The following is a 15660-nucleotide window of genomic DNA, read 5'->3' on the forward strand; positions in this document are numbered from 1 at the left end:
GTGGAATATGTCATAGCCTGTTAGTGTAGGGCTGCTGTCTGCTGGTGTGAACCACCTCTCCATTACAGCATCACTGGCAATGTCCTCCACTCTGAGGAGTGCTTTGAGTGACTACATCTTGACAGTTATATGTCTACTGTTGAGCAGCATGACCCTTAGATTGCATACATGTCTAGCTGTTATTGTGGTTATTTGATTTGGAATACTGCCTAATAAGGCACTATAGGGATGGCAAGACACTTACCCTGTACCTGGAAACCCAGGGCTGACAGATTTAAGACATCTCTGACAAGGCATTGAGGTCTGTCTGTCATGTTATCCCAAGCAGAGAGATACTGAATCCCCTGAGAATGACACACAACACATAAGCCAATGTTGCAGTCAACTATCTGTTGATAGTACTGCAGCATCATTCTGGTTGATGGCAGTATACTCCTCAGGGCTACTGTCACACCTGTCTGGACCACATAATCCGAGTGTTCAATCATGTCTCTTGTCATGTAGCCCAGGGAGGTGTGTCTCAGGTCATTCACACCCACATGGATGATGATAGAGTGATACTTGTAGCTGTTGTGAAATGGCCTGACGGGGTGTCATGTGTTGGATGCCAGCACGTGATACACAATTGGCTGTTACCTCCTCCATAATCAACATAATGAGTGGGACATCTGTGTGCCACAGTACTGAGTTACCCATGATCACTGTATTGTGCAAGGTGGTTAGCCTTAGGAGCTTAGGTTGAGGAGCACACTGTGTAGGTGGCATATGTGTCCTTTGGCATGTGCTATGTCGTGGTGTCTGAGTGGGTGTCTGTCTTGGTGGTCTGTGCTGTTTGTGTAAATGTCCATTGAGTGCCTCTGTGAAGGTGGGTGTGTGGCTTTTCAGTGTATGCAAGGGCTATCATAGTGGGTGTTGTGGTGAGCTATGTGATCCACATGCTGTGGTGCAGGTGTTGATCTCATCCTCCTGACCAGCGAGTCCAGTCTTTGCTGGAGAGTGCATATTTCTACATTTGGTGATATAGGGGTGACTCTCACTGGTCTGAGTGTTTGGAGTTTAGAGGAAAGGGTTGTCTGTGTACATGAGACAGTTGCAACAGTGCCTCAGAATGAACAAGTGCACCAGGTTAATGGGTGAAAGTACAGAAAAACGTACTTCAATGATACCAGGAGGGGTGGCCTTAAGTAGTAAGTACTGGGGCTAATTCTGTGATGAATGAATACTGCTAATGGCTCCCAGGTGTGATACACTTATTGATACAATAACCTTTTGACGTGCAAAGCTATAATGCTATTTGAAGTGCAAGACAGAAAGAACTACCAAGATGTATGGTAGAAATTGAAGGCAGACTTCCGCCACCTGTAATACTTTACCTCAGTTGTGCAGTTATCAGCACCTTTGGCAAATTTTAAGTCCAGTAAGCTCTGTAGCATGTGCAGTAACTGTGTAACACTATAATAGACATAACTAGATAGGCAGGAGTTCTAATCCCAATACTGGCAATTGTGTGTGTGTGTGTGTGTGTGTGTGTGTGTGTGTGTGTGTGTGTGTGTGTGTGTGTGTGTGTGTGTGTGTGTGTGTGCGCGCATGCGTGCACGTGTGTGATCCAATTATGTACTGTGTGGGTTATACCATTTTTGACTTGTGTCCCACCCTTTACACTTCCCCTTACACCAATTTAGAAGTCCTGTTGATGTCATTCACCTTAGAAGTACCATTGAACTAGGTGAAATTGTATAAGTTCTGGGGCGTGTCTGACAACTGCATAACACTATAGTAGACATAACTAGATAGACAGGAGTTCTGATCCCAATACTGGCAACTGTGTGTGTGTGTTTGTGTGTGTGCATGTGTGTGTGGGTTTGTGTGTGTGCGTGTGTGTGCGTGCGTGTGTGTGCATGTGTGTGCGTGCGTGTGTGTGTGTGTGTGTGTGTGTGTGTGTGTGTGTGTGTGTGTGTGTGTGTGTGTGTGTGTGTGTGTGCAGTGAGAATTGGATACTGTGTGTCTTATACCATTTTGATTTGTGTTCCACCCATGACACTTTCCCACTGTACTTTACTACTGCTGTTGTTGTCATTCACCTTAGAAGTACCTTTGGACAAGGTGAGATTCTGTAAGCTGAATAGCATGTCTGCTAACTGTGTAATACCATAATTTAAATAACTAGATAGACAGGAGTTCTACCCTCAATACTGGCAAATGTTTGTGTGTGTGTGTGTGTGTGTGTGTGTGTGTGTGTGTGTGTGTGTGTGTGTGTGTGTGTTTGTGCGTGTGTTTTTGTATGTAACACTATAGCAGACATAAATAGGTAGGAGTTCTCATCTGAATACTGGTATGTGTGTGTGTGTGTGTGTGTGTGTGTGTGTGTGTGTGTGTGTGTGTGTGTGTGTGTGTGTGTGTGTGTGTGTGTGTCTGTGTGCTCCTGATGCCATTACTTTATATAGTGTGGTAATGGCATCTGCCTCACATATTCAGGTCATACCAGTCCTCTATACAGATGTGTTTGGAACATCCAGATGTTTAGAACCTATTAGTGCTCTGTCTGCCTTAACAATGTCCATGTATGTGATATAGTTGCCCAATAGGCCATAATGAGTGTACTGACATATATGTTAGCATCAGGTATCATACCTGACTGACACAGCATACTGCTACAATGCCTGCTACCCCAAACACTTGCCCAGGCTTGTAGATGCAATACATGAGTCCAGAAGCTTGGTTTTACAAGTGAATTGTTCATGTCATGGGTCACATTAAAGGTAGGGAATGGTGTGGACTGCCATATTGTGGTGTCAATCAGTATATTTCAGAAACAAATAGTTTCTTAGCAGGTGTGTGTATACATTTTATATCCACTGTATAGCAGTAATGTTTCACACATGTTCCTACCTTAGTCTGTTTGTTCAACACATTTTGCTGGTGTCTGCCCAGATGTCTTGCACTAACAGGTTGTGAGGTATGCTACAGTAATGTTGTATTCTCTTCAGACAGGCCCCTGTGGTGACCATTGTGATGCAATACAATTAACCCCACCATAAGGTAACTAACTCATAAAGCAATATGGCTATTAGTCATAGTTGTGTGCATGGTAAATTGCATGCCCTCCACATGCCTGGGGTATTGTTAAAGCACAACTGAACAATTCCACACCCACCAGCTTCAGGCTATTGTCCCATATGCCGACCAGAGTGACCTATGTAGTTGTGGGAGAGAGGTATTGTCAGCAGACGCACATGTGCCCTTGGAAAAGGATGGATGCAGCATGTCTGCACATTTACAGTACAACACCCAATACTACACAATTTGTTGTCCTTCACCTTAGATGTGCACCTCGTGCATTAAAAATCCCCATCCACAACTGCAATCAGACCTGGCACATGCATGTAGATACTGTACAGATACAAGTATGTTTCATACAGTAGTCTACTAATCCCCACTGGGACCTTACCTGCACGCTGCTTGTCCATTGTGTGTGTGTGTGTGTGTGTGTGTGTGTGTGTGTGTGTGTGTGTGTGCGCCACCCACTTCCAGCAAGTGGGGCTTTGGATCCTGGTGTTGTACTGTGATGGGTGGCCCAAGCTTGGCAAGGAGCTCCTCATTTGATGTCAGTAGGGGCTGCATAGCTGGCCTCCCACTTGTGGTTGTGGGGTCCCTGGCCATGGCAACAGACCTTTGTCAGCCATGGTGTATGAGGTTGGGGTCATGATGCCACACCTGCTCATATGTAAGTGTGTGGAAGCCCACCTAATTTACCCTGTGGATATGGCCATCCCACAGGTTGGTCCTCTCCAGCAGATGTTGCTGACTTCAGCCCAACAGTACTGTGTGATTCTGTATTTTGGCTTCCATTATCAGGTTGCATTCCACTGGTGAAAAGGTTTCCTGCTGGTGATGTGACATTGCACCTGGTAGACACTAACAGGGAAACACATCAAAGGACCCCATACATTTGGCAACAGTATCTCCATTACCTGCACATGTGCCTTGAATACCAGTAGCCAACACTCACAACCATACCAGTAGCCACCACTCACAACCACAGCATACCCCTGCAATCGATCAGCACAGTATCAGCTTGCATTGCACTCCTGGTCCTGATGAGTCATATTGCCCACAGTGAGGGCAAGTTTGCATAATCTGTCATTCCTCATTCAGGTCTATGTAAATGGATGACATTAGCCATCTTTCATGCAGATGGTGTGTAGATGGTGCTGCAGCTTGGTGTGACTACAGTGTGCAATGCGGCTGGGAGCATATGCCTGAGTGCATGTAGGATGCAGACAGGGATGATATGACATCCCATGTATACTTACATTTGTTGCCTTTCAATAGGCAATATGTACCTGCTCACTGATGATGAGGGGAGGGGTGTGAGTGCAGTACATATCCACCTATAGTGATGCTGAGCCAGGGGGTGCTTACTGTAACCCTATATGCATCAGGTTGCCTGTAGCTATGTTGTGTGTGTATGTGATCTGATTGGTTACCATTACAGGTTGGGTTGTTATCTTGCCTCCGAGATTGCAGACATATGGGAAGATGGCCTTGTGATTGTCCCTGCTGGATGTCTCCAATTTGCACTCATAGTTGGCCTTACAAAAACCCACCTGTGACCCTATACGCCTATTCAGACAATGGCTGGCTTGATGCCAGGTCAGTTCCTGTCCCTACTTTGCCCTGTACAGCCACTAACAGGTCAGTTCCTGTCCCTACTTTGCCCTGTACAGCTACTATAGGGACCAAGTCTGTGGTTTGTGTAATGCTGCTGTCCAGCAAAGTGGATTACTCTACATTGGGTGGAGGCAGGTATGACAAGTAAGGTATTGCTGAGTCCATACAGCCATGTATGTGTTCAATCAGTTGTTTGTAGTGGGCATGGCCACAAAGTCATAACACAGTTTCACATCTCTCCAATTTAGTCATGATAATCATGCTTACTGTACTAACCATGGCTGTGTCAGGGAATGCAACAACCAGTAGCAGTAGACATGTCACCCTTTTGGGTGCACAGTAACTAAGAATACACATGTGTATAACATGTATAGCTGTTTTAACTGACATTTTGCATCCCATGTCTGTTTTCATGAGTTGGACAAAAACACCTACTCATACTGACATGTGCATAGCTAATACCTCACATACATGTCTGTTCTGTGTCAGTATGGCACACTAAGTTGACACTCTTGCTGCACGGTCATCCCTCTCAACCTGTTACAGCAGGACATCTGTAGGATGCCATGCATATATGGGTGCAATGGGACAAAATCAGTGACAGTGTCTCAATATTGCTGTAACATACTTGAGTCATTCAATAGCACAGTAGCCATCACACTGACAGGCATCCCCTGGAGGATGTCCAACACTCATATGGCAGGAAGAGAGGGGAAAGGCTAGGAGGGTGGTATTGAGGGTAAGAATTGTTAATGTTGGCAGTATGAGTGTTATAGGTACCAGGCTAGCTGATATGATGGTCAGGGGATGGTTGACATATTGTGTGTGTGCAAGAGACCACATGGAAGGGGATCATGGCTGGGTGCATGGTAGGCAGGTCACAATTGTGCTATCATGGTGTGGACTGGAGGTGTAAGGGGGTAGGCCTTCTGCTGAAAGAACAGTATGCCAAGAGTGTTTTGGAGGATGACATATTTGTCTGATAGACTGATGTTCCTGAAGCTGTAAGCTGATGGTTTAATGATGACTGTTGTTAGTGCATATGCTATGCAAGTTGGTTGTGCGATGGATAAGAAAGAGAAATGTGATGTCAGTTGGATGATGTGGTGATGACTGCACACAAGGGTGACAGACTGGTCACTGCAGCAGATGTCAATTGGAATGTTGGTGAAGGGAACAGAGGGGATGGGGAATTGATGGGTATGTATGGTGTTAAAAGGAGTGGAGATGGTGAGATGGTAGTGGATTTTGCAAAAAGGATGCACATGGCTGTGGTAAATATGCACTATAACATGAGGGAGGAGCATAGTGTGACATACAAGAGTGGAGTAAGATGCACACAGGTGGAATATATCCAATGTAGGTGGGCCAGTTTGAAAGAGATTGGAGACTGCAAAATGGTGACAGGGGAAAGTGTATTTAGGCAGCAGAAAATGTTGGTATGTGAGATGATGTTGGTATTCAAGATGTGGAGGAGTGTGGGGGCAGCACCATGGATCAAATGGTGTGAATTGGAAAAGTGTGCTTATGAGGTGGAGTTCAGGGAAGAGTTGAGACAGGCATTGGGTGGCAGTGACAATCTATCAGATATCTGGTTAAGTACAGCAGAGTTGGTAAGAGAGACAGCTACATGGGCATTTGGGGTGACATGTGGATGGAGGAAGCAGTACAAGGACACTTGTTGGTGGACTGAGGAAGTACTAGGCAGTATACAGATACAGGGGTTGGGGAAGAAGGAGTGGGATTGTCAGAGAGACGAGGAAAGTATGCAGGGATATGAGGAGATGATGTGCATGGCAAAGAGAGAGGTGGCAAAGGATGAGGGTGGGCATATGAAGAGTTCTATGACAGGTTGGACATTAAGGAGGGATGACAGGAATTGTGCCAATTGGCTGGACAGTTGCACTGAGCTAGGATAGATGTGCAGCAGATAAAGTTGATAAAGGATAATGAGGTATATGTAATCACAAGTGAAGAGAGTGTGTTGAGAACATGGACAGTGTACTTTGAGAGGCTGATGAATGAAGAGAATGAGACAGAGAAGGTTGGATGATGTGGGTATGGTGAATCAGTAAGCGCAATGGCTTAACAAGGAGGATGTAAGGATAGCTAGGGAGAGGATGAATACTAGCTAGCCTGTTGGTCCACATTACACACCTGTGGAAGCATGGGGTTGTTTAGGGGAAATGGCAGTGGTGTGCTAGCCAGACTGATTACTGATGTCTTGGGAAGTGTGAGGTTGCATGAGGAGTGGAGAGAAAGTACTTGTAGGTTAATGATTTTGAGGCAATTCACACTCAATCCACTTCCCATTGTCCTACTTTAGCACTGCTGCTGATGTCACTCACATTGAAAGATCCCTTTGAGCAGCCTTCACCCCTATAAGCTCCGTGGCACTTGCAATGAATGCATAATACTATAATGTAGCACACTAGTTAGTACTATACTTCCCTTTCCCCTCCTTTAGCACTGCTGCTGTCACTCACCTTTAAAGATACCCTTGGACAGCTCTCAAGCATATAAGCTCTGTGGCACATCTGATAGATGCATAACACCGTAGTAGCAATAAATAGATAGATAGGGGTTTGAATCTCATTCCTGGCAAGTGTGTGTATGTAACAATGTGATCCATATCCATTGAGGGGTGGCTTTTGCTACACTTTTGTGTGGTCTACCCAGTACACTACCAGATGTCCACTGTACACGGCCCACTGTTGTGGTAGCTGTGGACACTCCGCAGTTCTATAATATGTTTGTCATGTGAAATAACTATGTGACAGTATGAAGTTTAAAACAAGATATGTGGCCCTTGTAGTCCTGTGATACAATACCACATTCAGGAATCATAGGCATAAGCACTCATCTATTCATTAATCCATAGGTCACTAAGTGGTCTGCAAATTGGCTCATGGATGGAACCCACAGTGTGAAAGCAGCAGACTCCATGTTAGACTGCAAAACAGTCATGAGTGGAGTACCACAAGGTCTTGTCCTGGGTCCACGCTTGTTTATGTGCGCGTCTGACATCCAGCCCAACACAAATTAACTGTGGCTAACAATGTTTGCAGTCAATTGCTAAATGGGGGCTATGTTTACATCTCCAGAATATGTTTAGTTCCTGCATAAAGTCACCACTGACAACTCCAACTGTTGTCAGAACACTGACCTTAGTGTCAATGTTAAGAAATGTGTCCCAAACTCCCTTTGAATCAATCTGTTGTCCACAAATGACCACATTGGTGGGAGTCCAAATGACACAGACGTCCTTATAGGAGGTGTGTGAACACTGCTTGACAGCAAACTTTCTTCTGACCACCACATTGTCACTGTGGACAGAAAGCCCTTCCATGTGGCACATTGCATAGATAAGGGTGTGTCACCCAGGAATGAAGAGATCAATGTATTCCTCTACTCCCCGCTCATTAGGCCAATCAACAGGTACAATGTCCCATTTACCGTGTAACTCACTAGATACCCACAACAACTAGATAGGCTGCAAGTGTACCTCACATGTAGGACCCTAGGCATGTCTAATATGAACAGAGGCCCAAACCTTCAGTTGTTCCTGGTCACATCTTGGCTACTTACAGGCAATCCCTGCTTGACCGACAATGCCATGTCTGGCCAGCTGTGTAACAAATGCCACAGCTAGGAAACCCCAGTCTGTATGCACCACATGCAATGGGTACCCCAACCACATTACCACATTCAACAGAACATGCTTGGGGACAGATCCATAACACAGACACTGGCCATGTTATGTGATATATGTTGCATACATGTCATTTGAAGCACCTCACTGTCTCTCTTCAAGATAAATTCAGATGAGTGAATGGTAAATATAGCTGTCACCCTGAGGGTCACTCACATGGCAGTATTTGAAAGATGCACTGCTGATAAATGTCAGGTGGCATGATGCCAGGGTACTCCCATGGGCTAGGCTTGTAATGACTCCATGGCCATTAGTGTGGTACACACATATGTACACATGGACCTATGACACTCAGTACTGGCAAATATGTGTGTGTGTGCATTACTGTGTATACAACTGTTTGTGAGCATGTAAGCCTGTAGGTGACATTACTTTGTAGGCCTTCCACCCACTCCACCTCCCATTACTATACTTTGCAGTGCTGGTGATGTTATTGACTGTAAGGGTACCTTATGACACTCTTCACCCTATAGGCTCCATGGAACATGTGGTAATTGCATTACACAATACTAACAATGACTACATAGGTGGGGGTTCCACCCTGAGTCCTGGGAAATGTGAGTATGTGTGTGTGTATGTGTGTGTGTGAGTCTCTGAAAGTGAGCATATTTGTATGAGACAGCATTTTGAGGGCTTATTCTCCACACATACTGTACATGGCCATACTGTACAAGGGTAGGTGATGTTGGCCACATTACAGCAGCCATGGAACAGTCATCACCTTACAGTCTGTGTTGCATGCAGCAAATGTGTGTCACTGTAGTAGAAATAACTAAATAGCCAGGGGTTCTAATCTGAGGAAGGCCAAATCTGTTAACGTTTATGTGTCAGTACAGTATCCTGTGTTTGAGAGAGTACTATGTTCACTTAGAGGGTGGCTCTAACATTTTAGACAGTGATACTCCCACTACATGTCCCAAGGTCCATGTATGTGGTCTGCTGCTTCCATCAATCTTACAATTATCTGACAGCAATCTTCAGCCCAATAAGGCTTGTGTTGTGTGCATGAACTATGTAACAGTATGACCTGACTGACAAGATAGTCAGGGTTGTTAAACCCAGGTCTGTTAAATTTGTCTATGACTGTATTTGTTTGTCTGTCAGTATGTTATACTATGTTGTGTCCATTCACACCCAGTACATCCCCCATTGCCATACTGTACAAGGCCTGGTGATGTTCACTTTACTGGAACCTCAGAACACACTTCACCCTACAAGCTCTGCAGCATGTGAAATTAAGGCAGAAAACATTAACAACATAGGTAGGGGTTCTAATCTCAGTGTTGGCAAGTGTGTGTGTGTGTGTGTGTGTGTGTGTGTGTGTGTGTGTGTGTGTGTGTGTGTGTGTGTGTGTGTGTGTGTGTGTGTGTGTGTGTGTGAAGGGATATAATTCAGTTCACCAAAAAAAAAAATCATTTCACAGGAGTTCATTTCATTGAGACCAAAATTGCAAAATAATCATTTTGTGGAAATTCATTTCACTAAAACTAGTAGTGGCAGTGTAAATGCCATTTTCCACCACTGTACAGTAATACTGGAGTTAGTATATATAGTTGGGGTGGTTGTTGGAAGCACAGGCCCCCACATAGGGGGTTGTGTTGTGCATAGTCCCCTGCATAGCATGCTGTTATACTGTTCAGTTTATGTTAAGAGACTAAGTAGTTGTTAATCAAACTAGGTGTGGGGCTACGCCACCCCACACCCTTTAATGTGGGTGGCTGTGCTTCCCACACCCCCAAAACTGCATATACCAACTCCAGGATTGCACTACAGTGGAGAAAGGGACATATAGCTTGTCACTCCTATTTTAGTGAAATGAAATTTGGCATACTCATTATTTTGTGATTTGAGGTTTTGGCAATTTGGCCTTGGTGGAATAACATTTGCAAAAATAAGTTCTCTGCAAAGTAAACTACATCCATGTGAACAGTACTCTCTGTGTGTTGCAGCAACACAAAACCCTCTGTGTGTGTGTTATTCACAGACCTTTGGGGTGTGCCACACAATACACTTACCATTGTCCACTGTACAAAAGCTGCCTACATCAGCCACCATGCACTTACCTCTATACATCGCTCAGACCTATCAGTCATGTGGCACATGTAGTAACTGTTATACAGACCTGTTGCTTGTGTTCAGCTGTACCCTGGATATGACACAGTCAATGTGTTACCACACTGCCACACCCCTTGTAGGAAAGGACAGCAGGTTAAACTCCTCCTGACACACAGACACCTAGAACACAAACATAATACATTATGGAGACCACATTTGGTCAGTGTTAATAACAGCAAAAATGCATCATGGCTTGACAGCTCACACTCTGACCTGTAAGCATTAAACATGCCAGCTGACAACACTTTAAACAGCATTACATAGCTAAATTGTAATACATTCACCCTGTGCATCAGAACCATATTAGCATGTCCCTTGCATAGATGGTATGGATGACAAGGATGTGACACAGGTGTCATCATATGCACAGGGTGTGGTGTGGGTTTGCCAGAGGCCTAGCCTGAGCCATTTGGTTGACATCATATGTGTGGGTTAGGGGGTCATTTATTGAATGGGCTGTGCAGAGGTAGTGTGTGTTAGTATGGAGGTGCCCTAGCTGTGATGGTGGTGTGTGTGTATGGATGTACACAGTTCCGCCATGTGGTTGCCCTATACAGGGGTATGTTGGACAGCTGTGGACCATACATGGCAGGGTGTACAGTTCATTGTGTCCGACCACGGGCATGTGAACTGGGCCTACCAGGGGTTCCACTGGCACCACCAAGCTGAAGCCAAGATATGGTACTTTCCCCTGATGATGGCAATTGTCTGCCTGATCCACAGCCCTGTTGAGACTGGCCAGGATTACGTGCCCCTGGCCTGCTGCATCATGGTGTGGGCAGCATCCCCATGCAGTGCTGTTGCTGGTACTGGCACTACAGGAGTGGGAGTGAGATGTTGCACGACCATGTAGACTTTTAGTTGTTTGTGGTGCTATCCTATGTCCATGTGGCTGATGGCCTACTCCCACCACATGCTCTACTACAGATACCCCACTGTCAAAGATTGCCAGCATCTCACCCAACCATCTATCCAGGACCTCTGCATAATAATGGTTGGCATCTGCAAGATCACAGATGTCATATACAGCAAGAAGAGTAGCCCCCTGGAGCCTCAGACCATCTCTGGTGTAACATTCAATACATGCCTGTGCCTCCATGATGGTCCGAAACATGCATCTGGTGACACCTGCTGTGATACTTGTGGCAGGGGCATGATGGGCAGCATTCCTCCTACAAGTAACCCTGTCCATCCGCCTCTGTGGGACCTCGCTTGTTATCTGATTATGGCTGGTGTCTACAGACACACTTGCCATAGTCACCACACTTTCCTGTCCCATGCCACCCCCCGCCATCTGTCCCTCACCTATGGCCACTGGTGATGGGGTATGTGTGGGCATTGTGACTGCGTGTAGGGATGGGGTGGAAAACAGTGGGATGCTAACCAATGGCACAGATTCAACCCCTGACACCCCTGCCTGTGCCTCACTATGCCTATCATCATTGTCAGAGTCTGTAGAGACCCTGACATCAGTTTCCATGTGGGAGGGACCACAATTCCCATCGCCACTTGTGAGAGGAAGACAATATATGTAAATTAATACCTGTACATTATGGTTTCCTTACACACACACACACACACACACACGCACACACGCACGCACGCACACACACACACACACACACACACACACGCACACACACACACACACACACACACACACACACACACACACACACACACACACACACACACCCTACAGGTGACATGGCACAAGGATATTACACAGACCTCACATTACCCAACAGTTGACATGCATGACAGGGTCTATATTAGAACAACGAACATTCAACATTTTGAGTGTTCTAATATCGACCCATTTTCAGTGAACGCTGAAAATATCGAAGAAACAGAAAACCAAATTTTTTCCTAGAGAAAGAACTCGGTTGTCCATTTCTGTTGCTTCAGTATTTAAAGCGTTGTGGTGGAAAGTTATGGGTCGGGTTCAGGTAAGTGTGCGATTGTATGGGCATGAGGGTTAGGGTGGGTTAGGTGAGTTAGGGTTAGGGCGCGGGTCAGGTAAGTGTGCGAATGTGTGGACGTGAGGGTTAGGGTGGGTAGGTGAGTTAGGGTTAGGGCGCGGGTGAGGTGACTGTGCGATAGTGACGGACCTTAGGGTTAAGGTTTGGGTTAAGGTAAGTGGATAGTTAGTGGTGTATGTATAGTTTAGTGTAGGGTTAGGTGTAAGAGTTTAGGTGTATGCGTGTGGATTGCTGTTTGTTTGGTGTGCTTGTGTTGTGTGTATGTGTTTTGGAAAAGTAAAGTTAAACTCAAACCCTATACCAGCAACACAAATCAATAAAGGCAGTCCTCGGTGTAGTGTAAGTTCCACCAATAATTCCCCTACCAACTCGAACTAAATGTAGTTTATTCCGAAAATCAGCAAGCAGACAAATAGACAGGATTAAGCGCTTTCGTCTCCTATCCGGAGACCTCTTCAGAATCAATATTAAAAGGAGGCAGCGCTTTTTATAACACTACCACTCACAATGTTTATCACCAATAAAACAATTAATTAATTAAATAATAAACAATTAAGAAACAATTAAGAAATCCCTATCTTAAAGATATATCTCATCCTATGTACACAGTGATATATATTGAGCCAAATGCCTCACAGTAGATACCTGATACTAATCAACTAGGTTAAGACAATATGTATAAATATTAAAATATATATGTAATATAAATGTATGAATATAAAAATATATTATAAATATTTTAAATATTAAAATGTTTAAAATGTATAAAAGATATATGCAATTGTATAAGTGAATAAAAATATATACAGTTGTATAAGTGAAAATTGTATACACTTATATATAAATAAATATACATATGTGTGTATGTATATAAGAATGTATAAGAAATAGAATGGTATATATAAAAAATGTAAAAAATATGTAAGAATCTTTGAACTATTATATACATGAGAATAGAATAATGTCAAATGTATGAATAAATGAATAGGTATCAATTGCTAGTGTTGTATACCTTTGTGTGCTTTTTTGGGGTCTTGTGCCAGTAATTTTAAGGCTGGTGCTATAGATATATTATCGAGACCCTTCCCACTACACACATCTAATTTTAACTGCCATACCATCTCCCTGTATGCCAGTTTTGTTTCCCAGTCACCTCCTCTATCTAGGGGTTCCACTGTCTCCAATACCCAAAACTTAAAATTAGCATTTGGGCATACAAGTGAATGTCTACATAATGCATTGTTCTCATTTTTATGGTTAATATCCCTTATATGTTCATATATCCGTTTCCGTAAGTGCCTTTCAGTTTTTCGAAAAAAGCACACAAAGGTATACAACACTAGCAATGTATACCTATTTATTTATCCATACATTTGACATTATTCTGTTCTCATGTATATAATAGTTCAAAGATTCTTACATATTTTTTACATTTTTTATAAATACCATTCTATTTCTTATACATTCTTATATACATACACACATATGTATATTTATTTATTTATATATAATTGTATACAATTTTCACTTATACAACTGTATATAATTTTTATTCACTTATACAACTGCATATATCTTTTATACATTTTAAACATTTTAATATTTAAAATATTTATAATATATTTATACATTCATACATTTATATTACATATATATTTTAATATTTATACATATTGTCTTAACCTAGTTGATTAGTATCAGGTATCTACTGTGAGGCATTTTGCTCAATATATATCACTGTGTACATAGGATGAGATATATCTTTAAGATAGGGATTTCTTAATTGTTTCTTAATTGTTTATTATTTAATTAATTAATTGTTTTATTGGTGATAACCGTTGTGAGTGGTAGTGTTATAAAAGGCGCTGCCTCCTTTTAATATTGATTCTGAAGAGGTCTCCGGATAGGAGACAAAAGCGCTTAATCCTGTCTATTTGTCTGCTTGCTGATTTTTGGAATAAACTACATTTGGTTCGAGTTGGTTGGGGAATTATTGGTGGAACTTACACTACACCGAGGACTGCCTTTATTGATTCGTGTTGCTGGTATAGGGTTTGAGTTTAACTTTACTTTTTCATTTTGGTTCTTGGTTTTGTCAGCAATTGGATTCGAGGTGTCCTTGAGTGTGGTGTTCACTACCACCGTTCCCTATTGGACATTTATTCGTGAACTGTGGTTTGTTGCGAATCCTGGACATTGTGTGCTATATTATCAAACGGAAGGATTGTGGACTGTGGACTGCACTGAAAATACTTTGGTTATCTGTGGCTTACTACCTATTTTACTCGCATTTCTTTTTTATTATTTTTTATTTTTATTTGCTATTTTTGATACCCACCATGTCCGATAACAATTCTCTTTTAAGCGAACTCATAAAAGTTATCCAAAGCAACTCACAGAGCAGCAATACGCTGTCTGAAGCGGGAAATGAGATCCCCTGTGCTCAGAGTAGCCCAAGGAATACACGGGAAGGGGTGATGACATCACAAGGTGAAGACGGCAACAATATGGTGAGAAGATCAGCACAAACGAAGGATTACATGGTGGGTTTCTCTGATAATGCAAACAGTACAGGACAATACGAACGGATCAATCAGAAGGGGAACGACTTATCCAAATATCACAATATGGATTTTAATAACTGGTTAAACAAATCGTTCAACTATTCAACAACTACAGACTCCGAACGAAGAAGCAATACGACATATAAAGAAAAATGTAAGACGTTTAAACAGTTGCTTACAAGATACAGAAGTTTATCAGTAGAGAATTGGTATTTTAACAAATGTCTTCAGGACAATATTGTTCCTAAAGGACTTAGGATAACTAAATTTCCTTGTAACATTAATTATGAAACTGACAATGAATTGTTCAACAACATTAGTAATATTTTTAATGAATGTGGATTATCTGTTATTAAAGTGCTTATGAAATACAATGAAAATAGAATGGAGATAGACAAGATTGAGATAGATAAATTGTATAAAGAAATTTCAGAAGATTTACTATTTTCTATTGAAGAGTATAAGACTGTTTATTATAGAACTATACAAGATGTAGACAATACAACATCACGTAATTATAATAGGAAAGTGTCTAAGCTCAGAAGGGACTTGAATGAATATCGGTCCGATATAGCTTATACAGGTAGCAATAATTAGCAGAAATCACATTATATGA

General features: G+C 42.7%; 1 protein-coding gene across 1 annotated transcript in view; it reads right to left on the bottom strand.

The window, feature by feature from the left end:
• Window positions 1-14771, bottom strand: part of LOC122814117 (extracellular calcium-sensing receptor-like) — an 87190-nt gene extending 72419 nt beyond the window's left edge. Inside the window, exon 1 of the mRNA XM_044086733.1 lies at window positions 14766-14771. Coding sequence (XP_043942668.1) covers window positions 14766-14771 — 6 coding nt within the window. The remainder of the gene's footprint in view (window positions 1-14765) is intronic.
• Window positions 14772-15660: the final 889 nt, after the last annotated feature.

Source organism: Protopterus annectens, chromosome 10.part0 (genome assembly GCF_019279795.1).
Source record: "Protopterus annectens isolate FY-2018-M chromosome 10.part0, PAN1.0, whole genome shotgun sequence".
Taxonomy (NCBI): Eukaryota; Metazoa; Chordata; order Ceratodontiformes; family Protopteridae; genus Protopterus; species Protopterus annectens.